A 27,419-nucleotide genomic window follows, 5' to 3' on the forward strand; every position below is an offset into this window, starting at 1 on the left:
TGCCCGGTATTGCAGATGAGCAAAGGCAGGCTGTAAAAGCTGCAGTCATTCCCTTTGGGTACATATTTTATCTATTAAGGCTCTGAAAAACAAAACGCCACCGCTCTTGTTATAATGTCTTAAGCCCAGTTTAAGTAACCATTTTAATTCAGTTAGAAGAAAGCCAGGAGATATTAAAATCATAATTCAGGAACGTATTTGCAGAGTACTAGGTTCAAGTACATAGCCGAGGGAAAACTAGGTTTCAGTATCCTTGCACAGAGAGTGTTTCATTCTCAACATCTTCACTAGGTTTAATCAGTTCATCAAACAGGAATGCTGAGCAGGAGAAGGAACCATGCCATAACATAAAAGCCATCTGCCTCCAAGCTTTTCTGGCCGAAGTCACAGTACGTCTTCAGATTAAACTATAATTTGCTGTCTGTCCTTCAAATTCCTGACACATACATGAGGACTCTCTTCGTATAACATAAACTTAAGGCGTTGAACAATTTCATATGGAAAGACTAGAGTATTAATCTGGTTTTAAAGCCTCGTAATGTATACAGGGCTTGTGTTTTGGGCCAAATCATGCAGTTGGTTTTAGGTAAGGTGCAGCACTGAATAGAAGTCACTGTTAGTGAAGCTGGGAAATATTTAGGTACTTAGTAAATCCATTTAGGTGAAGCTAGTAATTACGCTGTAGTGTAAGGTTCATACAATTTTGGCATTGGCCACCGTGAAGTTGGAGTCTCACAGAAGAATTACTGGAAGAGTTAACTGGGTGTATTTAATTTCTGTGCTTAATTTCAGAATGATTAAAGTATGCCATTGGTTCAAATGAAAGGACTGGAAATAAGAGTTTTCCTAAGGCACAAATTGCACAAGCAGTTTTTCAGGAGGCCCCCATTAAGCAGAGAATTGCAATACACTGCAGAAAGGCAATTCTTCATGAACATAGAGGGTCAAATCCGTTCCTATTCATTTGTGTTTCTTTTCCCAATGAAAAGTGCTTGGCACATGAATGAGAGGGTGATTGTTTTTTTTCCCTGAAGATGTATGTTTTTTAAAAAAGGAAGAAAAAGATTTGTAGACCTACAAAAGCAGAATGTTAAATAGAATATTAATAGGATTTGTGAGTATGACAGATTGGGATTTCTATCATTCATTTTGGAAAGCCTTGAAGTCTTTCGGTACTTGACTAATTATTCTGTTAACATCATTTTGGATATTGAACTAGTTTTAATAGTCTTTTTGGTGGCTCAAATTACATGTTGGAACTGGTATGCTATTTTCTCTGTTACACAGATTTGGCTTTCCATTTGCTATCTGATTGGTGGGGAGAGCAGGAGAAAGAAAAAGGTTATTGGAATAGGAAGCCATTATTAGAGGCATGTAAGGAAAAATACATGTTCCAGGATTTGAGGTAGAAATGAAACTTTTAGGTAAAATCAGATGAATTTAAAAAGTGATCTGCTGATCTCTGAAGTTTTAAGAGATATATGGAGCACTTTAATGTAATAAAAATTGCTATAGTTAGCCGTTCTTAAGGTAATTTTCTTTTGACATCTGTCAAATTACATAATCTTGAATTTTGGTACAAAGCAGAGTGCTGTCAAACTTAAATAGAAATATTCTGGTGGTGGGCTTCGTGTTGTTGTTTTTGCTTTGGTTTGGGGTTTTTTGTTGTTGTTGTTTAAGGTAAATGGGCCCCATTTACATTAGTTCTTTGATGTTAAATTCTTTGCTGCACATCAGAGAACAGTTGCTTCTTCCCTGGAGCAAATTTTCTTTCTTCTCCTTCCCCTACCCTTTGATTTTCCTTTTTTTTTTTTTTTCTCCCCAGTTTGCTTACAATTTTATCTAGCTAATTATGGAGGATCAGCTTATGTATGGCCATCATTTAGTTAGTTGCAGGCATTTTGAAAAATGATTATTTCATAGCCAGTACCCTAAACAGATTCCTTAAATCTGCTTCTCTGTTAGTGACTATGGGTGTGTATGTGTACCTCTCTACTTCACAAGAGTTGTGTTTGTGAGGTTTTTGGTGGTTTTGTATTGGTAAGATTGAAATCAAATTAAAACACTACAAGACTTTAACTGGTTCTTGTATGGATGAGCAGGATTTCACTAGGTGTGCTTGACTCTAACAGATCTGCCTGCATTGGGTTGCAGAAGTACATTTTCATATTAATTTTGTAGCATAACTGAAAGCATATTTCTAATTTCCAAAAATCGCCATTCCAAAGCTGAAAGATTTGCACAGGTTTATACCACTCTGAAAAATTAATGGCTGCATTTTTGGTAAACGTTCAAGACATCCTAGATGCCGACGAACGACGAAGTTGTTCACGTACCTGCAAACCCCCTAGTGCTGCGGGAGCTGCTGTCGCACCAGAGGTGTCCATAAAACCTCAGGATGGGCAGCTGCTATGCAGGACGTGTGTGCTGAGACGTGGCTGGTGGCCGAACCCACAGCTGGCTGGTCCTGGGCTGTCCCAGGCTGCCCACGAAGGAGGGAACCCCTGGGAGAGCAACGTGCTGCAAGCACGCGGTGTGCACGGTCACCCTTGTGCTCTGCAGCTTCAGCGCAGACTTCCCCAGGTCAGACTTCAGCGGGTGGTTGCCTGTAATGCACGCAGCAAAAGTTCAAGTTCCATCAAGTGGAATTAGACCTGAGTCTCCTCTAATACATCTAATACTTTAAAAACAGCACTTGACGCTCCGTCATTAGGGCATGACATGGTATGCATTTGGAGTACGGACCCGTCATGGTAGATCCTTTGCTACTTTTTTGTTAGTAACAGTTGTTTCATGAAAGGAAAAAATGAACATCAGATTGTGTTCGAATAGCATCCATTAATTCAGATACCACATCTGTAGTGCTAATGCCATTTTTAATTTTTACGTGAAATGTTTTGTTGAAGTCGGTGCAGTTTTGCTCAGCAACCACAATATGATGCTTTAAGGCTTGTTATAGAATTATGGTTGGTTTTTAAAACCAATTAACTGTAACAAGGACATAATCTTTTTAATGCAAAAGTCCTCACTCTGTAATATAGAGTAACTGCATGTAAAATTGTCGTAATCAGATAATTTTAGCTAAAATACGTATTAACTGTGTGAAACTAAACAGAAGTTAATTTTTGAATCAGTGGGATTCCTCTATGGCTTATCCAATTTAAACCTTTTTATTACAGAAATGGATATTACAATTGATACTTCTGACAAGTTTTTGCCGAGTGTGAATTTCAACAGCTACCTCTCACACGCGGAAAACTAGTTTAAGACCATTAACTATATTTGCAGTGCTGCCCATTGCTATAAAAAGAGTTAGACTTTAATGAATACTGGCTGACCTTCCAAATGTTCACCTTCCAGTTGGATTTTTATTCATTATGTTTCTGAAATAGCATGTAACCTGAAAGTGAGGGAATGCCCTTAAAGGAACACAGAGGCAGCCTGTGCTTCATACAATGCACGAGCCGAGCAGCTTGCTACAAAAGAAGGGAGCCCAGGAACCTGCTGCTTGTGTACACCATGCCATTTTTAACCTTCTCGTTTGTCAAGATAAATGTAATATAAATCCTCAGCTGTGATCACTGTGCGCAGCTACGTGTATTTACTTTGCAGTAAATCTTTGCTTATTTTTTGTAAGTAAAAATCCCTTTATATATGTATGTGTGTGGATATATACATATATATATATATATATAGGAGTGCTACATGTGCCCCAGGTTTATGCTTCCCTAGGCTGCAAAGTAACAGCTGGTAGCCTGGAGGTGTTAAATTAGTTTAGCTGCAGGTTTGAAAAAGGAAGAAATTTGGCATTTCTGCACTAAAAGAACTTAATGGCCAAGAGTGTTCCTGTGCATTGCCACGAATTAGATCTTTTCAGCTGACCACTGGGATACAACTTGCAGAAATTGCCTTCTGTGTAGCTTGTGATGATGCAAGACCTGTATGGTGTTACGGATCTGGAGAGAAGGGCTGAAGTCAGCAGATGTCCATAAAGTCTTGATAGCCAATTTTAGACAGTTTTTAGCCAATGTTTGCTATCTCCTGTGAGAGTTTTGGTACCTCTGAAATCAGGCCCCTCAAATAAGGATGTTGTGGTGGCAAGTAAATGCAAGAATTTGTAGTTGGTTGTTGACTTGGAGACAGCTTAAAAACATTTTGCAAATTTGAATTTGTCAAAGCCATTACAAATCAAAGTGTTTTAATTGTCCTTAAAAGAAATGGCAGAATGCACTTGCTTTGTTCTCAGTTAGGAATAAAACTGGGATTCTCTTTTCAGCCCTGCTCTATCATGGCCAGCTCAGGTTGTCCTGGTCCTATGCAGTGTGAACAAACAAGTTGTAATTTGCTTATGAAAGTTAGGGGTGTATTTTTGTTATATATTGGGATTTCTTGTATGGGTTCAGGAGGTTACAGAGCTGCTTTCATGACAGATGAAGACTTTTACCCCAGGCAAGCTGAGTGAGAGCAGCTGTAATGTGATCTTCTTTGCAGCGCCTTGCTGCCTGGTATCTCTGCTTTCTGGGAGTAGCAGTAATTTAATCTATTACTGTCATTTATTTTTTACATTTTTCCTAAAGATAAACTGGCACTTTCAATCACTTTGTGATAGGCAGTGCTGGTAAAGTGTAATCTGAAGCTGGATGACAATACAGTGGAAAGAGTGTTAACATGGGTGAGCCCGAGTACAAAGAGAAATGTAGGACAGAGCTGTCTGACATAGCTGCTGCTGTGTTACGGCTCTCTAGTTATGCAGCACACCAATATGTGAGCCCCTACACTGTTTGTCGCTGACTGTAAATGATAGGTGTAGAAAAAATGGAATTTAATTTGTCTGGTGCTCCAAAATTCTTGTATATGTTATCTTAAACCAGTATGTTGTGCCATTATTTCTATTTATAACAAAACAAAGTGTTTTTGAAAATTAGGCACATACTCGATAATGGTTTTGATCAACTTTTTTAGTTTATTTTTTAATACCAACAAGCATATGAAATATAGAGACCTCCACATGTTTCATAATCTCGGAATTTGAGGGGATTTAAGATCTTGAATTGCAGTATCACGTAAACTTTAAGATTATTTTTAACTGGCTGTAATATGCTTATTTTAAGCTGCACCACCAACTGCGTGGATGGCATGAGATGATGTGAGCCCTATCATGCTCTGCAGCAGTGCTTCACAAACACTGGCGGCAACTTAAAGCCCCTAAATTGTACTCCAGCAAAATCAATAAAACTATTTGCTTGACCGAAATCCTTCGTGTTTGCAGAACCAGGGTTTCAGTCTTGCAGCTGGACCCAAGCAGGGTTCAGAGGCTTTGGAGGCCCCCCAAAGACACGTGCTGGCCCTGAAGGAGCGGGTGCTGGGTGCTATGCTGTAAAACTAAGGAGGACAGATCAAAGATTTTAACATGAGGTCAGAGAGATTCTGAGAAGTTAATCAGCTTAAATTTGCTTCAGAACTCAGCTACATAATACCCTGTCCCCTAAGAAAATATTTTCCTTAGACACCTGTCCTCGAATCCGAGAGCCAAGAACAGGAGAGCGCCGAGTGGTTCATCTGAGGACAGCGTTGGGATGCTGGGCTATCGTGTAATGCAGGGTCGACTTTACAAGGAAAATATGAGTTGGACTTGTCCCCTGAAATTAAATGGAAAATATTTTTTGAATTATTATTGTCTAATTATTATTGAAAATAAAGCATTTGAGGGAAAAACCTTACAAGCTACTTTTCCCCAGAATTATGAAAGTATTTGCTGATTGGACACCGCTGTGACAAAGCAGCCTTGTTTTCACTCAGTTTTGTTCTTTATCTTTGGGTTGTGAAAGAAATGCCTGGAGAAGGAGAGCCGTGTGTCTGAGAGATCCCACTTGGCTCAGCTGCACACTGGGGTTGATTTTCAGCTTAACCACAACCTATAAAAAATAAAAATAAATAAATTTAAAAAAGCAGGAACATGAAACTGGACAGAAGGAAGGTGCAGACATCGAGCTGCCCCATGAAGTTCATGTCGTGTTGTACCCTTTTACAGCCTGGGCTGGGGCTTGGGACTTTTTCCTTCCCTTTTCCCTTCGTTTAGGGATGAAGTCACCCTGATAAACCGGAGCCCGCCTTCCTGCCTCCCCCTGCCGCGCACACACGCACGCTCCCTCTTCTCTCCCTCTCTCTCTCTTTTTTTTTTTTTTTTAATCCGCAGAAGTCTTTATGTTTTTCTAATAATTGGCAGCAGAGGTACAATTTCTCCCCTCTTTTAAGTGATGAATAGTTGGCCCCAGATCAAAGGCAAGCCCTTGTGGTTTTTTGGCTGCCACAAAAGGGCGGTGGAGCTGGCGCGGGGCCCGGCGGCGCAGTGATAGGCATGCCGATGAGGTGCCAGGCGGAGGGCTCGGTGGCAAAGTGTCTGTACACGTTCCTCGTCCCAGCTAATCTGGCTCCTTTTGTGCATGTGTGTGTTTCAGGCGAACAGCCGGCTGAAGCAGGTTGAAAAGGAGTACAGTCAGAAGCTGGCTAAATCCTCGCAGGTAGGTACCAAGAAGAGAGGAACTTCCCATGGATTCATTTGATTTGGAGACTTGATGAAAAGTGTAATTGCTCCCGCTCTTAAGTGTAGGGCTTTATGATCAAGAGAAGCCATAACCGTTTCCCAAATCAAACATACAAAGACTTTCTTACAGATGTTAACCTTAGAAAAAATACAGAACATCCAACTAACTAGAAAAAATGATTGTAGTTGTGTTTTTTTTTTCCTTTTTGTTTTGTTTTGAGCTTTCTTTTTTTATATCCCAAGAGGATCGAGTCCTCCACAGTCGGTGGGAACTGAAGCCCGAGTGCCCCAGCAGGCAGCCCTTGTAGAACAGCACAGCTTGGAGGGGCAGGAGCCCTTGCATAATCAGGAGCTGTGTTTCGTGGGACAAGGTGGTGTTTGCCCACGCAGCTGATGACAGGACTCCAGTCCCGACTGGGCCGGTTCGATGTTTATCATTGCTCCCAGCCAGTTCAGCATATTTGCCCAAAATAACATTTGGAAGAATGCAGTGTCCTGAAAGCAAACTGTTTTTGAGTTGAGTTTTTGTTCTTCAGGGTAGTCTTTAGAACATGAAAGATGAAAGTGTGCTGAATTTGCATATATGCAAAAATGATAGAGCAGGATGACTTTTAAATGTTTCAGCTTTTTTGATTGACAGGCAGTACTGAGGTGTGAAAAATGATGGAGATGCAACCAGAAGTTAAGCTTTGAATAATAAGAAAATTGCCATGAGGATTTACATGGAGGTGTCATTCTTCTCATTCCTCCAAGCCACTGCATAATGCCTTCCTTATACTTTCAAAGGTGTTTTCAGCAGTAGGAATAATAGTCTACCACGCTTCTAAAATCAACAAAAACACTATAATGAAGGGGTTAGGAGCCTCCAAACTAGACAGAGGTGATCAGTGACACAATGACAAGAAACTGCAAACCTTGAAGTTTGCAAAATGCTTCAACATATTTTAAAACTCCTCGTTTCCACTTTTCAGCTACCTTTGGGTCTCATTCTCTCTAAACTTGACCCAAATTATGGTTTTAGCTACTTTCAAGAAATCTCATTGGACTACCCTGTTTTTTCACACTGCATTCTTTGAGACTGCACTTATCAGGATCATCGGTAAATATATTGTTACATTATATTTCTAAAAATAAATGTGTGTTTTCTGCACATTTGTTTGCACACAGAGAGGTGTGTCCATCCTTGTGGGGTCTCCATCCTTGGAGATACTCCAGACACGAGTGGACAGGGTCCTGAGCAGCCCACTCTAAGTGACCCTGCTTTGAGCTGGTCCCTCCCAACCTCTCCAATTCCACAATTCTGCAGTCCATCAGAGAGAATCCTCTTCTACATGCCTTTTTAGTCATTTCTTGAGAGTCTTATAAAATACAAAAACTATATTATTCTGCTATCTGAACCTGAATAGCATAAAATTTGTAAGACCCCAAAAGTAATATTTCATGCCTGTCAGACCTCGAGAAAGAGATCCTTTTCATTGCTAACTCCATTTTACCTTTTGTTTGTCATTTTTATACTATTGTCGTGCCTAATGACCATAATCCAAAGTCAGCCTGTCTGTGCCAGACGTAGTTTACTGTCAGAACAAAAGTGGGTCTTGGTCTATTTGTTACAGATGGACTAATTCAAGCATTTCTGAATTTTTAAACAAGGGGCGAGGGAAATTGCTTTAATTGTTACAGTGGGAACAGCTAGGTAGCACAGGGCAAGGTAATAAATATCTAACCTAAATGTCATAATAAATTTTGTCAGGCTGAAATTTATTGGCCTGTAGAATAGTCTCAAATGGAAAAATTTGGAGACGTGTTTTTTTAAGCTAGGCATTGCTGTAACTAATACACTGTTCTCTTTATTGGGGAGGGATGGACCCAGTGACCAGACCTGGCATCCCTCTGTGCTTTCTGTGGCAGACACAACACATACATCATATGTCAGGGCTATTTGGCACAATAAAGGAGTTTCACCCTGATGTCTGAATTTCTTTACTTTTGTGGGTTTGAATCAAATCCCTAAAGTTACTTGAACATAGTTTTTTTCTAGCTCAGTATTAATAATAGGTCAATTGCAACTTTTCTTGTGGTTGTGTTGCTGACAGCATCCGTCTAATCTTACGCTCTGTGGCCTCTTGGAACATTCACTTTTAACACCCACACAGAGAAGATATTTCAAGAAATTTCCTCTGAAGTTTATACAAAGTAAACAGATTTTTTCTCTGAAAAGTACTGCACAAAGCAGATCTTTCTCCATCAATCCATGCTAATAGTCCCTTGCCTGCATTTCAGAATTCCTGTGCTAGTCTGGGGTCTTAACCCAGTAAAAGCTTTAAGTCTCACTTTGGTTATATTATTTGGTTCACTATTTAGTTATCTCTTTTAAAAAGTGACAAAACAGGATGTACACAAAATGGTGTAGGCTTCCATGCCTTTAAGTTGTCTTAATCATTCCTATGATTCATCACTTTTTCTCCTACTTCCTCACTGTTACACACCCAGACAAGCCAAATTTGTGCAAATTGCATCATGTAAATGATGATCTAAATTGCAAAACAGCTGATACCGCTGTATTCTGCCTAAAGAGGGTGTAAAGAGTTGCACCTATCCAGGTAATTTCTAACCTTTGGCCCACTGATCTCATTAAGAACAAATAGTGTTCCTTTTGATCGGTGTATTATCTTTTTTAGCATGTATGTGTTTTTAGAAAAGAAATGTGGATATACCCACGTAGGTTTTACTCATAAGCTGCATTGTGCAGTAGGATCTTCAGGGCTAGTAAAACATAATAGAACTTTGAATTTATTTCTTTAAGTCCTTTTCCTCTTCCCCAGTGATTCTAGTACCTTCACTTGTAGAGTATTACTGCATCAGTCCTATCCTACTAGTAGGGTTGTTTTTTTGTTGTTTGTTTGTTTGTTTTTAAAAAACACCTTTTTAAAATAAATACGTGAATAACTGTGCCCTTAGCATAGTTTGATGTCTCCATGACAATGAGGAGCCCTTGCAAGCACATGAGCATGCGTGCTCTTGTGTTCTCTCCCTGCACTGCTGTGTGCTCAGGTGTTTTCTGAATTAGACTGTATTTTCCTGCTACAGCAGCTTAACCTTGAGCTTGGACATGTACATTAAATTCAGTAACTCTCTGTATGTTTAAGTGCTTTGCTGGTGAGTTACTTACATGTCAGCACAAAATCCTTCAGGCTTATTTATAGATTTTTATTTGGTTCTGACTACCCACAGTGACAAAAAGGTGAAACCAGTACCTTTCAACAAGTCACGCGTGAACCATGCTAAAGGTCTGCTGCAAGGGCCCTGAACATTGAATCAGGTTCCCACTGCACTGCTGAACAGAGCATGTTCCTTTCAGCAGCTCAGAAACATCACCATTAAGTTAAACATTTCAGCCCAGTATGTACATTTAGGCCTCTTTTTCTCTATGATATCGGGCTGTCTGTATCGTTTTAGAATTTGAATACCACCATCCCTCTGTAAACTTGCAAAACTCTTCCAGTGCAGTGGAAAACTGGAAACATCCTATATTCTGAAGATCACAGATGTGCTTTGTTCTCACGAGTAAATATTTTGGAATGTCGTAGTGCAAATCTCTTCCAAATATGTTGCATTCAGCAATTTTTGTCATCTGCAGGCTTGCTATATTCCTTTTCTCTGTATGAGATTTCATACTTGCTGGTGTGCAATATGTTCATTTAAAATGCTTAATCTGTGCAGCAGGGCTTGCCAATGCCATGTTTCACCAAGCATAAGAACATGCAAAGTACATGCCTGTTACTGACGAGAGATTTAGCATGCTGTTTTCTTTTTAGATCATAGCTGAACTTAAGGCAACCATTTCCTCTCTGACAGAGGAGAACAGCCGGCTGCAGCTTGCCACAGAACAGCGGCTCCAGGAAGTTGTACAAAAGTTTGAAGATAAGAAGCAGCAGCTGATTACAGATAATAACAGAGCAATCAAGGTAATCTGGGGATTTTAGTCACTGATGCTACTAGCTGTTTTAGTGTAATTAAAAGTTCTGCAGCGGGCAGATGAATGCAGGTATCATTCCTGTTCGCACGGCACTTGCTAATTCCATTCACTGGACCTTGACTTTGATGTATTGGATGACTCAGGCTCTTTCCTCTAGCTGATTGTATGCCTGCATAAAAAGTTTGGGTTTGGCAAGTCTAATCCATCCACTTCAGTCAAATACTTGAAACTTTCCTTTTCTCTTTCTTTTAATGGTGACTCAGATATTTGAACATATTTTCAACACCTTTACTTGGTGCTTTCAGTACTTGGAAAAAAAGGTAAAAATACGAGGTTGGAGCTGCACCACCTGACGGCCAGTAGCATCACACTGGCTTTGGTTTGGTTTTCACAAGGCGATGGCAACTTTCACAGTTAAGGACACAATGAAGTATGTTCCCAGTTCCACTGGAGACTACATGTATATGCAAAGTCTTTGGTAAATATGAATGGAATCAAGTATTTTTGAAATTATATTTATATATATATATATTTTTAAGAAGCTTTAAGATACTGCTGGTTTTGAATACTCAGGTTGCATTGCTGCTTTGACACCTTGATTCAGAGTGGCTGCAGAGAATCCTGCTGGAGCAAGTAGAATTACAATTTTTTTTAAACATTTTTTTATTTCAGAGTAATGATGGGCAATGGAAGTTTTTTGAAACTGTGCAATCTGCTAGGGTTGAAAACAAAAACACTTCATTAAAATTGTGTAGAAGAAGGAAATGCCTTTCTACTTAGTAAGGACATTTACTAGTACCAAACAAAGAATTTCATGGTTAAATCTAGAAACTTGTGAAAAAAACTTAAATCAACTCCTACAGTTTTTCTAAATTCTGAAAAAGAAACAATGGGAATTTTTACACGTTGGACCTGTCTGGTGTCCAGTTATGGTACACTTAATGTTGTCCTCTGTATTTGAGTGATTTGCATAATGAAGTTAAGTTGACCTTACTATGTCATCATCTGGAGCGTGTTCTTTTTACTTCTTTTCATAAATCATTTAATAGTACTTTTCTCTCGAGGAACACGTCTGCCTTTATTTTTGTTTGTTTATTGAGGAACAGAATTCTCTTTCTGACCATTCTTTAGTCTCGTCTGTCAAAGGTATAGATGTATAAATGCTACCTAAAATATTTTATCCAAATCGAATCAGTAGAGGTAGCTTTTATTAACTAGGATCTGCAAATAGAGCATAGTTAAGTCACATTGTTTGGGGGTACAGGTTGGGTTTTGCCAGCTAGGAGATTGTGTTATTAGTTCTCCAGCTTTCCAGTGGTTGATGGGGTATACAGAAGCCCTGTGACAGTGGAGTAGTCTTCCATATAGTCAGAAATATGTTGATACTCAACAGTTATTATGTCTTATACCTCCTTGAGTTATAGATTTGAAAAACACGTTTCAGGCTGTTTGCCAGCTTTTTTTCTTAGCACCCGGTGCAAATGCTGCTGTTGAATTTATGGATTCACTAAACTAAATTACGTTTAGTGGAAGTAATTCAGCTGTTGATAACAGCAATTTTTGAACAGTAATGGTTATGGGTTGTATGAAATCCTTCCCCATGTAAATGTGTGTTCAGCTATTATAGGCTTAATTTAGACATTATGACTCAAAATGTAATGAAATACATATAAACCTGGAGAATTCTGAACAACCTTTCTAGTGTCCCAGTGAATTTTTAGCTCCTATGCTCTAAGTATGTTTTCTAAGATTTGGTCAGCTTGGGGAAGAAATTGTAGGAGATATTATGCTTGGAGATCTTGAACTTTTTTTTAGTATCATTAGTATTGTACTTGAAAAAAATCTTCCTTTGAAACCACTGACTTAATGGAAATATACTGAAAGCCAGATATCCAAACAGAAAATCCTTAGGAAGGTGAACTGCTGCATATGCTTCTGGAAGCAGAAAGAGGTGTTTTTAACATTCAAACATTTAGGGCTTTTTTTTTTTTTTTTTTTTTTTACGAACCACACATATTTTCTAGACGAGCATATGCAGAAATACTTGGCTTTTTATTAGCCTGGGGCAAAAAAGTTGTTCTTGGTGAAAGTGGAATCCTAAGTGTACTAGAGATGGGGAACAACATCCAACCCAGGGTAAGCTGAAGACCATGGGAGATGATTAAAGAAACATCTAAGGACAAAGCAATTCTTAATATAGCATAAGCCCTTCTGAAGATTTAATATAAGCTATTGAAAAGACTGTCGTTGAAAAACAGGCATTTGCTAAATATAACATAGATTTAAACTAACATCGAGGAACAGATTGCAATATCCTTTCTATGGTATTGGGTGACTTCCTGTAAGACCTTCCAATTATTATTTCCTTTCAAAGGGAGAAATACATTTTTACAGAAACCAACTGGCTTTCGGAGAAGTTTCACGTTTAGTCAGTAAAGTGATATCCAGATGTGGATACCATAGTACATGATTTTGATGTTAATGCAAATTCCTGACTCTAAGTTGTTATTATTTCATGATTGTCTTGATTTTTTTAATAGTATCTTAAGCATTAGTGAAAAAGAATAAATGAAACTTAAGAACGTTTTGCTTCTTTTGACAACCTAAAAATCCAATCTGAGCAACCCTTTTTGGCTTCAGATGGCCTCAATTTGGGTCAGTTTGAGACATGCTTAAAGTACTTGGCATTCTGTAGTGCGCTGTGATTTGTCTGGCCTAGGGCAAGTCAAAGTTTGGGCTGTCAGAGTCATAGAATCAGGATAAAAGTTTGGCTCAGGAACTTCCTTTTTTGTGGCTTATAAGGTAACTGGTTTGGATGCCATCAAATTACAACATCTAACAGCAAATATCTAAGTAGACGTGGTCTGACAAAGCGCTGAACAACTAGGTGACTCCTGCCACTGCCTTTTTGCTGTTGTTGAGTTTGAGCCTGTTGGGATTACGACAGTGTTGGCACAGAGAGCGGTTCCAGAAGCACAGCTCGCTGCTCACTGCCGGGTGGATATCTTTGCTTTGAACTTTCCAGGACTTGCACTCTTTGGAGCACAGTACAAGGCCGCTGCAATTGGCCTGGCATGGGGCAAATGCAGCACGGCTCACCTGGTCCCTGTGCCATGCCTCTCCTGTAATGTACTTACACTTCAAAGATTGGGAACCATTGGGTTAGACCGCAGGATTAGTTGAGAGCACAATTATATTCATGCCCTGCAGATGGTTGGAAAAGCTGCTTAAATTGCAATGTCTGTTAACCCATTTGTGCTGCTTTCTGCTGGCACTTCAGAAGGCACCTCTCAGTAAGGTTTTGGGTGCTGAACTCTTGAGAATGCCTATGCAGGAGCTGTGTTGGTGATGTAAGTGTTGTGTAAACTTATTAAGGCTAAATTTAAACTAGCTGTCTTGCATTGTGATAGCAATCTAGCCACAGCAACCCAGAGCTCAGCACACTCAAGTGGTCAGGGCATTTACCTAACTTCACTGACGCTTTTGGCAGTGGTTACTGGCTGGACTCAGCTTTAGCATGAAGTTGATTGCATTGTAGAGATACCTTGAGGTTATTTATGAAATCCTAACTTTTCTTTTTCTTTCCTTTATGAAATCCATTTGGATTCTGGGATTGAAAGTGCTGCAGAACTGCAAAATATTCAGAGCGCTTTAATGTAGAAGTTGATGGCCAAGTGGGGACTCCACATCAAAAAGCAGATTCTGGAAAGAAATGGATGATGGAGAGCACGCAGTGACAAACCCACAACAGAAAAGGGAGAGAATGATGCTTTTTTGCCAGAGGAACCACATTTGTTGTTTGGCTCACATTACTGATTCTAGGATTCTGTTATATCCCCTGAATTAACACCAAAATTTCATTAGCAAAACATGTTTTGAAGATGACATATTTCAACACTTTTTTTGTCAGCCAGATGATGATCAGATTAATTCTGTTAATAAATAGAACTTAAAAGATTTCTAGGAAAGAATGTCATATAATAATGTCCCCCTTCGTGTGAAAAATTTTGAAACAGTTGTTTTTCTTTGTTAGGTTTTAAAATATTGGGGGGGGGGGGAAATCAATAGTGTGTTTTATAGCCATAACAGAAAAAAAGGAGAAAACTTTTGGTTTTAAATTGTTCAGACTAATGTGCTCATCAACATCATCATATATTTGTCAGATGCTGCCATACCTTGGAGCAAGAAAATCATTTCCTCCATTTCCTCTATGCAAAGGCTGGGCTGAGGGTTTATCAACACGGTGAAATTTCTCGGTGCAGCTAGACCAAAATATTCTGCTATAGGTATACGTGAGTCAGCCTTCATGTGGGGTACTCGGTTTCCTTTATTCTGGAATGCTGTTTCCACTGGGGAGGCAGGGGGGTTGCAGGGTTGTTGCTCTGTTTTGGCATGCTGTGCCAGCAGATTTCCCTATCAGGAGAGCGTGTGAACTCCTGGGCTCAGTGCTCTCTGCTCTGCCCGCATCCTGCAGCACCAGGGCTGCATGCCCTTCTTCTTCGGTTTGCTTAATCCCCCTTCCCTTTCACGTTTGGTTCCAGCTAAAAGTAAAGCAAATCATTTTAAACCTTGGGATGTTCAAAGCATTCAGAACGTTTCTTTAAGGGCACCTGATATCTTTGTTTCCAGGAAGTAGTTAGCAAAATATACCAATGGAATTTACAAGCCTCTCTAAAATGCAGTATATCAGCAAAAATGGTCTTACAAATTTTGTGAACAAACTACTTTTAGTTAGATTTTATTATTAGCAAATTCCACTTGTAATTACAAATAATATTTAGTGTTAAAACAAAAAGTATGTCAGAGCTTTGAAACATTAACTGAGTGACTGCAGTCCTGCAAAAGTATTTAGTCTGTTGTCCTCAGAATACCTTTTGGAGCACCACTATTGTACTTTGCAATTGCCAATGATGTTTTTAATAAGAAATAACTAATTACATTTTCTTGGTTTTAAAGTCCCAAGCAAAGCTAGCTGTCAGTGTTTTAGATGTTTTATTAATGCTTATGAAGGGAGAAGATACATCAGAGAGAATACAACCTAAATTGACCTGATTTGGAGTACAGAAAAGGAGCATTTTTGGTCCTGTCGTAGAAATGAGACAGTGGAACGCAGAGCCTTGCCTTCGTCCAGGCTTTGTGGCAAAGCTAGAGATTAAATCCAGCTCCTGAGCTCCAGATCAGTGCCTCAGTCCCTTCTGTGAGAACAGTTTCAGGATCCAACCAGCATCAGAACTGTGCAGTGCTCCATGGTTGGAGTGGATTTTGGAAATGAGATAGCCCAGCATTAAAACCGCATCTAACGAGTACACTTGCAGTCTGGTCAGACCCCTTCGAGAAAGTCAGGCCAGTTCAGTTCTTTTTGTTAAGGCTGCTGACAAGTTTCCAAGCTGTGGAAAATAAAGGGGGAACAATTTACATGTTCAGCATTTTCTTTGTATTTTCAGCAGAAAGACTGCAATGGCTATCTGTTCAGAGGGCTACGGCCATGTGTAACTGATAGCGCTCAGAGCATTAATTAGGAAAAAAAAAAGACTGAAAGCTTGGTGTAAACTAAAAACTGAAACCTAAACCTTAAGCTGCAGTGAAGACATGCTATTGCAGTGACTTTCTGTCAGGTGAGTCTTGACGTGCTCCCTTCTGCAGCACACGTTGATGCTGTAGCTCTTATAATCTAGGCTGCCATCGAATAGCTGCCTAATAAACTTTTGCCAATGAGGCTCACATCATTTATAAATATTTCAGGAGATTTTAGTGTAATTTTTATTTTAATTTAGATGACTATTTTGAAGCTAACAGCGCCTGTAAAATGATGTCAGCATTTCATTGTTGAAGCTGACACTGACTCGGGTCTTATAAGACATCTGGCCAGAACATGCATTACAGTTTGTGATGGTTCGATGGCTGCAGACATGCCAAAGTCTGTCAGTCACTGAAGATCTTCAGAGCTGGGTATGTCACAAAGTTCTCCAGAGGGATCTCAAATGCATCTAATTGCCTTTGAGGCTAAGCATTAGCATCCTAAATCATTTGGCATGGTGAAATAAAGAGTTTTAAGGGACTATCTTGATGTTAAATACATTTAGTCATTTTTCATGGATCTCTATTTCTTTGTTGCTGCCTTTAGTCTATAATAATAGTAATAACTCTGCAGTGTCTTTTATTAGCAGGGAATTACAAGGCAGCAACATAAAAAATTTTGTACCTTAGCATTGTAAAGTAGTCATGAAAATTTACCATGCAAATAACATTATCTTGCTCATAATTTCCTGTATCCTGTTTGATCAGCAAAGGAAGTCAGGTCTTCCAAAAGGATAGATAAATTAAATCTGCAGGGCTTTTATGGTTTTACTTTCTCTTCTACATGGGGTCCAAGCTCTGAAGTACCTGTTTTTCAGTCTTTCTTTATGTGAATACTAGTTTCACACACATTCAGCCCGTAAGAGGAATGGGGGTTTAGCCCCAAGCTTATTGACTGCTGCTTGTGTTATGTCTCTTGATTCCATTACATGGTTATCTTAAAAAACCTGTATCAACACAATCCTAAATGGTAATAAAAATAGGTTTACCTTTTTGTTAAACAGTTATTAATAGCAACTGATTTAAAAAAAAAAAAAAAAAAACAACTCTCCTTTTCATAATCATATATCTTTTTCTGTTGCCACAAATTATTTCATTGTTTGAAGCATAGTACCTTCTCTTCAAAATTACAGGGTTTCAGATGTTTAGCCAATCAGGCAATCTGAGTGGCTGAGCATCTGTAAGTACTTTATAATATCTCTGACATGCTTTGTGAGACAAAGAATTGAGTCATCTTTTTTTCCCGCAGCAAGCTTTGCACTCTGGCATTTTTCTCGACTTTTCATGTCTCAACACATTGAAGAACTTACCATGGCCAACAGCAAAATCATACTTACAAGTTTTATAAAAGACTAGAACTAGTGCTTGCCTAGCCTCTGAACTGCAGTCCAATTTTATCCGGCAGGTTTAGAAGTTTGGATTTTTCCTACTCTGTTGTCTTCAGTGTTTTGCTTTCCCTGCAGAAGGCACTTTGCTGAATGAGGTCCTCGTTCTTCTTTCTCAGCCCTAAAGGGAGGCCACCTTACATCTACCAGTCTCCAAACCATGGAATGCAAGGTTCCATAAATGTATAACAAAGTATTAAATCTCATATAGCTAAGCTATCAGTTCCTTCTAATGAGCTGGACTACAGTAATTTTGCACTGGAAAAATGGCAAAAAGGAATTCAAAGCAAGCCATAAAATCACTGTTTTTGACTGACTGAACTGGATTAATAACACTGAATGGGGTCCTAGGCTGTGAGAAAGGTACAGAAAAAAACAATTAATGAGTGTTAAATAATACCAACATAAGCCTGTGCAGTTAATAAAGAGCAGAGGATGTTTTTTCTCTGCAATATAAGAAATTGTAAATTAGCTTTTTTTAAAGCTGCCATGACAGTTACAGTTTACTGTACTGTTTCATTTCAAAGACGCTTTCTCTCCAAAGAGCACAGGGACTTTTATGAGGAGGAGAAAGTGGTGCTTAGGGAGACAGAGCTGGGGAGATATCCAGAAGTTACAAGGCAGACTGCCTGGGAGGAAGAGCCTGCACTCAAAAGCCTGGGACTTCACTCAAAGAGGAGAGAAAAAAAAAAAAAAAAGATAAAGATAAAAACAAGTGTCTAATGTCCTCCAAACGCAGGGCATCTGTAAAACAGTCTGTGCATAGGACTGTGTAGACTTTCCAAGGGCTGTTCTTTGTTCCAGTTCCAGTGAGTTCCTGGAACGCAGCCTCCTTCCCTGCTCCTGGAACAGCCTTGACTGCAGGGCTTCTCCAGCCGTGTAGGTGGAAACACAATATGTGTGAACTATATATTCAACCAACAAAAGATTGCTGGGGAAAATGACATCTTCAAAGCAAACCTTCCATAGTCCACAAACATTTAAGACTCTGTAGTAAAGATTTTAAAGCCTGGCACAGTAACACAAGTTGCAGGGTTTGGCAAACAGAGATCTGGGGATGCAGACCTGGTCTACTTATCAGCATATATTTCCCTAAGATATCTTTCTGATGGTGTGGCTGATCCCAGGAGTGAGATGAAATAGCAACAGAATGCATTGGCTTATCCCAGCATGCCGACATGATTTCCAGTATTTGTGTAAATATTTTTCCCAAAGCTGTATGTTCTTATACAGTTTGCTATCGTTTCTGTACTAATCGTGGTGCTAGCTGCTGCAGGGATATCAGCAGGAGAGAGCCACCGAGGATTTCAGCTTTATACATTAAAATGTTCTTGCCAAAATTATTATTGACTTTAGAAATCTTCAGATTCCATTTACAATTTTCTGCTGGCTCTCCAGTTTTGCATGTAGCTCTGAAACTCTAGCAGATCAAATATCAGAGTATTTTTAAAAAATGACTAGCAAACACTTTTGAATGGCAGATCACAGGAAAATAGAAATCTGCTTATTAAATTTTCCAATTTTTTGCATAATAGTTGAGCCTTTCTTAAAAGTAACAAGAGAAACCTGGTGAATCTGATAGCTGTGCAGGGTAACTATTTATCTGTATTTAAAGGTAGAGTAGCAGTAGAATTGAGGGGTCAGCAGCACTCACAATTTTTGGAACGTATTGCCTTTGTTTTCTATAAAGTGTTGTTTTCCATACAAATGAAAATATGTATAGTTTCCCGAGCAGTAAAAGATTAGTTAAAAAAAAAAAAAAACACTAAAGGAAAGCAGCCAAAGCTGCCATATATTTGCCACTTTCTTGCATCAGTGGAGTTGAGAATAAAGGAACTTTCCAAGTTACAGTACTGTACTTGAAAAGGAAAAAAGTATGTGAGGACTTTTATCTGCGTATTCAGTAGATCAGATGGCAAACTCACCCAGACAGCCTAGCAGGGGAGCAACTTCTGCTTTTCTCAGTAAGCTCTGCATGGTGTGAAGCAGCACCAAGTACATCAAAAGACACAAATATGCATTGAGTGTAAAGTTTGGGGTTTTAAAAACATCTGTCTAATTAGCACAACTTACATATTTGCAAGCTCTAGCTCCAACTTTCTCACAGTTTCAAGCTCAGCAGAAGTGGCTTTTTCATCTATCTCACAAATTTGTGTAAGAGGTTAAACCTACAAATACTGTCACCAAACCTGACCCTTCCAAACCTAGATATAAACCTATCTTGTTTCCTTCCAGCATCAATCGCTCTATTGTGCCCTGCTAGAAAATGTATGCTGGAGCAGTTAGCCAAATTTTTTCTGGAAGAACCAGGTCATTTTAATTGAATGTTATTATCAGCCAGTTCTTGTGGCTTGACATGGATTCAAAATGAAGCAGTTCATCTGCTTAAAGAATGCGTAGGCATGAATATAATAACTTCAGTAAGTTTTCGGATGCCTTCATCCCAAGGGAAATTGGTTTGACTTGCCCTTCAGTGGAAATTTTGTGTACTATTGGCATCCACGATAGTACTAGAGTCCAGAAACAGAAGATATTCTATTCCTGTATATCATATTTTGCCCCTTTTCCCATTAAAATTTGTACTGTAAACGCTTTCATTTAGGCCTCGTTCATCTTGCTACCCTGCAGTTGAAAGAAAACTGTATGCATTCATATAGTACACATAAGGCAAAAAACTATGCTGGTTTCATTGACAATCTGCATTATTCTTTGAGCCTTTTGCATGCTCCATCTTGCACTGGCGTTTGGGAGGTCTTCCCTAGGAATGGTGTACTGTTACTGATTCAAGCACCTCCCACATTGCGTTGATTCTTTTCATTGATGAAGAGGATTCAATTTAATAAATATCTTATTTGTTAAGCCTTGAAAACATGCATTAAGACTAGACTTGAGGTTGAAGCTTGAAGAGAAGACTGGAAACCTCAAGGCTGAAGCTTTTTCATAAGCTCTTTCTTCTGTGCAGACATCGGGAGATTTGTATCTTTGACCTCTTCAGAAAGCCTGAGGTCGTCCATTGAGGAGACTGTTTCATGGGGCTTAAAGAATTCACCTGTTTTCTTCTTCAGGAGTCTATCTACTAAATTTATTCCCAGGAAACTGAAACGAGTGTTGCCTAAAGGATAAGATTTAGGACTCTCAATGAACTTCTTGGCAAAAGTTCCCTTTGCAACTGCCAGATAAGAAAGGGCTGGAAAAGCAGTAAAACAGAGATTAGTCAAGCACAACAAAACCCGCAGTCCTCTGACACGACCACTTTTTAACTTCTTCCGTTACTAAAACTGCTGCTGCTTATTTTTAGTTCAAGCTTTCACGGCACTGAAGTCAATAACTTCAATTGGCAATATGTTAATGATTATGAAGCAAAATCATTCAACACTGGTGCACGTTTGTGTTTGAATCTGATCCCCTGATACACCAGAACCAGTTACCTGCGGTTAAGGTACCTGCTGGAACTGCCTTCACAAGCTCGGCCAACCACTCACGAGAACCCAAAATCTGGATTTCTAATGTGTCTCCTGCATTTGGCACCACAGGAGAGCTGTATCCTCAGTGAAAACACTGGATTGCCAATTACAAAGAATTCATTAAGAGCTGTTGAATTTCAAAGCAAAAAGGCCAGTTCCTCGCAGGTCAGGGCAACACTTTGAATGGTTCCTCCTTTGCCTGCAGCAGCAGCTCTTCTCCTGAACCTGTTTAGGTTTCTGCCAGGACTGTTGGCAGGGGAAGAGTCACATCAGATCAGCTCATGAGTATTCTTAGGCTGGAAACTTCTGCCCTGAACGTGCCATTTTCCTGGCCCAGCACAGCACGTGATCTGGGTTTCAAACCTGTCCGAGCCAGCTTTGGAAGACAAAACATTCAGTGTACCTTTAACTCCCTTTTTCTGGGATCTGCCATAAAGTCGTAGCGCAGTATTGCACCAGGATTTGCTCTCACTTTAGAGCATCTCTAAGGAATAATGCTTGCAGGGGAGGGGAAGAAAGCATTGTGGGCTCGTGTTCAGGTTATTTGTGAATCAAAAATGAATGGCTTGACATCCTTCTAGGGCCAGGTCGCGCAGGACAACACAAAACAGCCCCTTCTGGGAAACAATTAGTTGGGGCATGTCGGTGCCCAAGCTTCTTGCAGGTATGCCATAGTTTAGGACAGCATTTGTCCTCCTGCCGAATGGGCAGCAGAGTAAGTGCAGAATTCACCCAGGCTCCTGAGACTCAATGCCTCAAGAGTGCAACATTTTCAGTTCATGAAAAAGTGACATATTCTGTCTGTATTAGAACTGTCAAAAAGTTGTTAAAGCTTGAAGCACTGCAAGATTTTCCTCTGTATTTTTTACGTCACTGCTCGGGGACTGCTATGAGTACCCTCGTGTGTTCTGCCGTGTTCCACGTTGGCCTTCTTATTCCTGGTGCCATGGGGACTCTCTTCTCACCCAGCATCCACCCTTCCACCAGCAGAATCTGAACTGGAAGAGGCCCGGGAAGAGGATGTGCTTAGTCAAGGAGGGATGGTGCCCGCAGGCGACTGTCCTACCCGCGGCACGCACGCCAGGAGCCCCAGGCACTGTCTGTGCTGCTCTTGTTCCAAGCTTGTTATGTAAGAGAGGGTGAAAGTACAAACAAGAGAAAACTGAACATGAAAAGTGAGTTTGTTTACTTACGGAGAAGCTTGGGAGCGTCAGAATGAAACTGGATAAATAAAAATTCGGGCTACCAAATGTGAGATTCCTGCAGGAACACCTGCACGGCTTGGACCAAGCCTGACTTTTGCAGGTGGCTTGAAGGAGAAATCTAAAATGCGCATAGGCTCTGTCTGCCTTCAGAAAAAGCCTTGCTTTTCTGAGTATGAGTATATTTAAATTCCTTATTTTTTTTGTTTCTAGCGTGAGTATTATTTGTATTCTTTGCAGCTTTGCACTTGTAACTCAGCAAGGTAAAACAGCAATTACCAAGGGAAGGGAAACAATTTGAATCATATCAGTGGATTTTAATTGTTTGCATACCTGTAAACATCTTTGACCACAGCTCTGCTCTAAGCTCCAACGAGCAACTCACACCTGATGTTTCATCTTCTCACTCCTACCAGAATAACACATCCCACCTGCTTACATCTGTGTCAATCCAAAAAGCAAGAAAGAAGAAAATGTGAAGTGATCGATTGGCAAAGAAAACAGTGAGGTCCAAGTTGTCACTGCTGATGTTTATGCCTTCCTCTAGTGTTAAATACTGCCTTTTCCTTGCTAATGCCCTCTACTAGGTCTCCTCTCCATCTTAAATAGCCTGAAATGTGCTTTTGCAAGTCAATTTTGACGTTGCTGCAAACTCATTTGCTGGCACCTGTCTCCAATAAGCCGGCCTCCTTCCCAGATGGGTGAAGGCTGCTGCGCCTCCTCCGCCTGTAACGTGCTGTTTGTGAAGCCTCTGCAGAGGACAAGCTTTTTTTTTGCTCCCTTATCTGATCCTAAAGCTAGATGGAGATTTACACGGCTTTAACAATATTGGAATTCTGAGTTCCTTCGTACTTCATCATATATTGTTTTTCCTGCAGTTTATGTCTCATTTGTGGTAAGGGATAGCTTTCTGAGTGTGTGTGGAGGAGCTGGAAAGCTCTGCTCTTTGTGCTGCGTAGGTCTAACGAGAGCCGTTAGTGTGTAACTGCCCAAATGAGAAACCGGTGGTGCTTCAGAACTTGATCTGTTTTCTGTTATTTTTAATGCTTTTGCATTTTAAAAATGTCATCTATATAAGAATATTTGGAACTACTTACATATTAAAAAAAAAAAAAAAAATGAAAAGAGCCTGCCTTCCTTTTAGACGTGCCAAGCAGGTTTGGCAGTCCTTCACTTAGCATTGAGCGAGCGGTGCTCAGCCATTCAAGCTCTTGTAGCCTTTTCTACCTGCACAGAAATGTTCTCGCCAAGCATTTCTGAAACCAAAAGAACATTGGTTTGAGATATTTTCCTTGTTCAGAGCATTTTGGATGATGACTGTAGTATAGAGGGGGGTTTGAAGGTTGTCAGTTGGAGGCCTGAAAGTCTTCTAGAAGATAAACCACAAAGGGGTTTGGGTGCAAGGAAAATAGCAGTGGCTGTACTGGGTCAAACCAGAGTCCACTGGGCTCAGTTTTCTGATAGCAGACACTCAGGAAAGACGATAAAAACAAGCTGAAGGTTTAGGGGCTTCTCCTCGATATACTCTCCGGCAGGATGCGGTTAAGGTTGCTGCTGAGCCAGAGGTGATGTCTCACTGAGTCTTGGCTGGATTTCTGTTCTGGGGGTCTGGGTGGTGGCTGTGCCCCTTGTGCCCATAGTGCCCATGGTGGTCTGAGACAAAACATTCCTTATTTACGGTTTCTGGGTTTGGTATATCATTTTGAGATGGTGAGAACTAGACATAAATAGAGTTGAAGGTACAGGCACTGCAGTGACACGACATTTTCCTCTACTTCTGTAGTTATTGGTCAGGTTGTTTTTGTATTTTAGTGATGTGTTTTTCATAAATTCATCTCTAATGTGGAAAGCACCTAACAGTATCAACAAAGCGAGAGGAGCTTGGGCTTAAATGTATGAAAGTTGCCTAGAATTAAGAATTGTCTTAATGAATTCAAATCTGCTTTAGGCCACGTGAGGAATAAAGGCTGATGGAGAATCCAGAAACACCTGTAGAGAGCAAGGGAGTAAAGTGGAAAGGTACCACTTCTGACAGAAGCCTTTGGGCTTTCTTGATCCTTTCATCCTTTATCCTTTCATCTTTGTTTTCCTTGTAAATCACATTTCAACCAGGCACCAGGGCACCAAGTAGCCTGTACAATCTTCAGCCCATCAGCAATGTAATGCAAGCCACATTTCTGCCTGTAAGTGGCACTGATTCTAAATCCACTCACTCTGTTATTGAGAGGTGAGAGATTGAACCATCGAGAGTATTTTAACTGCCTTGTCATGATCCTGTGCAGTTTCTTGGAAAGGAAGGCAGGGGGATATCTGAGGATACTGGTTAGGGTCACAAGTAACAAAAATTTCTTCTGGGTGGCACCAAGGTCACCTCCCTTCCACATGTGACTTTCCTGCCACTACAAAAAGGTCAGCTAATTGAATTAGCACCGTCTTTCAGCCATCATTCAGCTCAAAACTGGGTCAGTAACACTTAACCAAGAAAAAAACAAAGTCAAAACTGCATTGAAATCAGATCTGCTGTGTTATAAGTGTGGTGAGTGCTCTTGACATCCCACAAAAAAAATCTTGGGCGCAAATAGCTTTGGCAAGTCTTTTTCCCCTCTCGTCCTCTTCCTAGTTCACCTATATTTACGTTGTGCCTAATTTGACCGATATTGGGGACATTATCAAAAAATCAAGTGGAGGTGCTTGCAGCATGACCAGCCAAGCAGTTGCAGTGATGGGTGCAGCAGTGCTCTCTGCCCAGGTGTCCCTTTCTATCTGATCTGACCAGAGCCAGCTCAGAGGGGGCACAGCTCTGCTGGGAATCTGTAGGCAAAATCCCTTCAATATGTACCATCCAATATGCATTCTGCATGTTTTTATATAAGCCAAATATCTGTTGTAAGTGATTGTTTTTAAGGAAAGCATGGCCCATACATTTAAGCTACCCAAATTCTTAATTTTTTATTGGTGGTTCCAGCAAAAAAGACTTAAACTTTAGCTCCAAACTTTAGAGCTAAAGAAATACAGTGGTGGGTACTCCCAGTAAAGGATTTATGTAGGAGAGAGAGTAAAATGCTTTGAATAAAAAGGTAACAGAAACACTTAAATAGGTTGGGGAGCCTTACATTGTTCTCTGCTATGTGTGCCTGTGTCGGTTCCCCTGTCTAAAATATTTTGTATTAGTATTCTGGAGCTCCAAAATAGGAGGAAAAACTTCTGAAGAAGCTGGGATAGATCTTAAGCCATGTCTAATTTTTTGAAAAAATATGAATGTAAAGGATTTTAGAAATGTTTAAAATCACTGGCATTAGGACAGCAAGCATCTCTGTCATAACGTCATACGATTAAACTAGATCAGAAACATTCTGGGATGTTCTGATCACTTCTATTAATGCATCTTTTAGAAAGTATAAAGTCAGTGCTCTGTAAAACAGATACTTGAAAAACAGTTTTTGTTTTCCTCAGGCTAGTGAGATTAGAGTTTCGTAATCTGTTTGACCAGCTGCAGAGGATGTTCTTTTTCATTTTTTTCTTTTTAAGTAAATGAGCTTCATCTCAACACGATTAAAAAAAAAAAAAAAAAAAAAAAAAAAAACAAGGTTCAAAAATGTTCAGTTTTTGCATATACATTTAAATAGGAGCAATTGCACTATTATGTCTAGTTGCAAATGTAATTGGGTTGGAGGTCTTTTTTTTTTTTTTTTCAGAACTTTGAATGAAAGTTTCTAAGTTTCCAAGCGTACATCCTCCTCTGTCAAAAATCATCCTGTTTTTGGCTCAAAGACATCATTTTAGAAGATATTACTTTGTTGCCTCTCACATCTTACATGTATTGAATGTGCAGGCACTGGTGAGTCAAGCTAGCTCTTGTTCAGTTCAAAAAGCAGTGGTTTGCCTTGTGAGCTAATATTTTTGATTAAGGTTACTTTGAAAGGTATAAAGACATTATTAGCTCTCTTCTGTGTTAGTGTGTGTGCCTGTGTGTAAGGGAATTTGTGTTATTTTCTGTAATGGGGAGAATTCCAGCAGTACTGGGCAACCTGCTGGCTCATTGCACAAAATAAATAGTTTTTCTTTTGTTCTTACCGGGAATCAGATTAGCCTATTGATTAGAAATATCTCGGCCTTTCATATTTACTTTTAAAAAAGAGCATAGCAAAATAAGATGATTTGTAAAGCCTGCTCGAAATGTTTATATTACCAGCTCTTCATGCATCTGTGACAAGGAATGCACTGCAAGGAGACATTCGTAGAGCACCGGGGGGCTGCTGAAACCCTGATCGGGTCTCCAGGTGTAAAGTTTCAGGACACTCACTTAAAGTGGCAGTTTGGTGATAAACCGGGTTGGGAATGAAGCCCCCGGCAGTGAGAAGATTGCCTTATTCAGCAAGCGATTGATAAATATGCTTTATCATGAGTCAGATGTTCAGGAAACTCTGCTAGATCCCCTGGTGTTTGTTTTTGTAGAGTAAGAATACAGCAAACAGCAAACCCAGATGTTTTACTTGATAATTTGTACACACAATAGCAATTTTTCACTAACATAACATCTCCACTGATGCGACGTTTTAGATGTTCTTATGACATAGCATCAAAAATTCAAGAAGTAGTCTGAAAATGTTGAAGCCGAGATGTCAGGTCTTTGCAGGAAACCTGCTCTCCAAGTGGCAGACTCCTCGCTGTTTCCTTTGATTGCTAAGTTTTTAATAAAAAGCAAATTAGAAAATGAAGATCATCTCATGGCTCAATTAGGCGTAGCAGGTATCTCTGTTCGACTCTGGCATTCGGCATGTCAGGAGGTAACCTGATTGAGGATGTTTTATTTCATATAATAGTCTCAAAATCAGACTGAAAGGTTGACTTAAAAAAATACCTGAGGTATTTTCTGTGTGCTCTGAGGCTGATAACAAACTCTGCAGTTCCCTTTTTAATAACTAGGGGGGAGCTAGGAAACTTCAAAAGGTTCGTGATAAATGTTTTTGACAATGCGTCAGCTGAACATTAGGCAGAATCTTGGTAAATCCCCTCATAAGTGGTTTAAAATGGAGTTTTGAACTTTCCCTTCATAAGTGTGTGCTTAAGATGTCATGGTATCTTTGGGTTTAAAAGATTCGTTTTATCTGGTGTATGCGAACTGTCGGTGTTTCTGTCTGCACCTCCGAGAGTGAAAGGGGGAAAAAGTTCAGCCGCTCTCCTCGCGGCAGCCGGAGCGCTCGCAGGTGCTCTTGGCCATGAGATGAACGTCGGCAGCAGAAAAGGAAAAACCAAACGAGATTCTCCAGG

General features: G+C 39.9%; 1 protein-coding gene across 2 annotated transcripts in view; it reads left to right on the top strand.

Annotated features, from left to right (window-relative positions):
• Positions 1-27,419, top strand: part of CEP112 (centrosomal protein 112) — a 161,619-nt gene that overhangs the window by 107,887 nt on the left and 26,313 nt on the right. For both annotated transcript variants that reach the window (XM_032199772.1, XM_032199773.1), the window contains exons 22-23: positions 6,459-6,521; positions 10,360-10,509. In XM_032199772.1, the coding sequence (XP_032055663.1) occupies positions 6,459-6,521; positions 10,360-10,509 (213 nt within the window). The remainder of the gene's footprint in view (positions 1-6,458; positions 6,522-10,359; positions 10,510-27,419) is intronic.

The sequence above is a fragment of the Aythya fuligula genome, chromosome 18 (assembly GCF_009819795.1).
Source record: "Aythya fuligula isolate bAytFul2 chromosome 18, bAytFul2.pri, whole genome shotgun sequence".
Lineage (NCBI taxonomy): Eukaryota > Metazoa > Chordata > Aves > Anseriformes > Anatidae > Aythya > Aythya fuligula.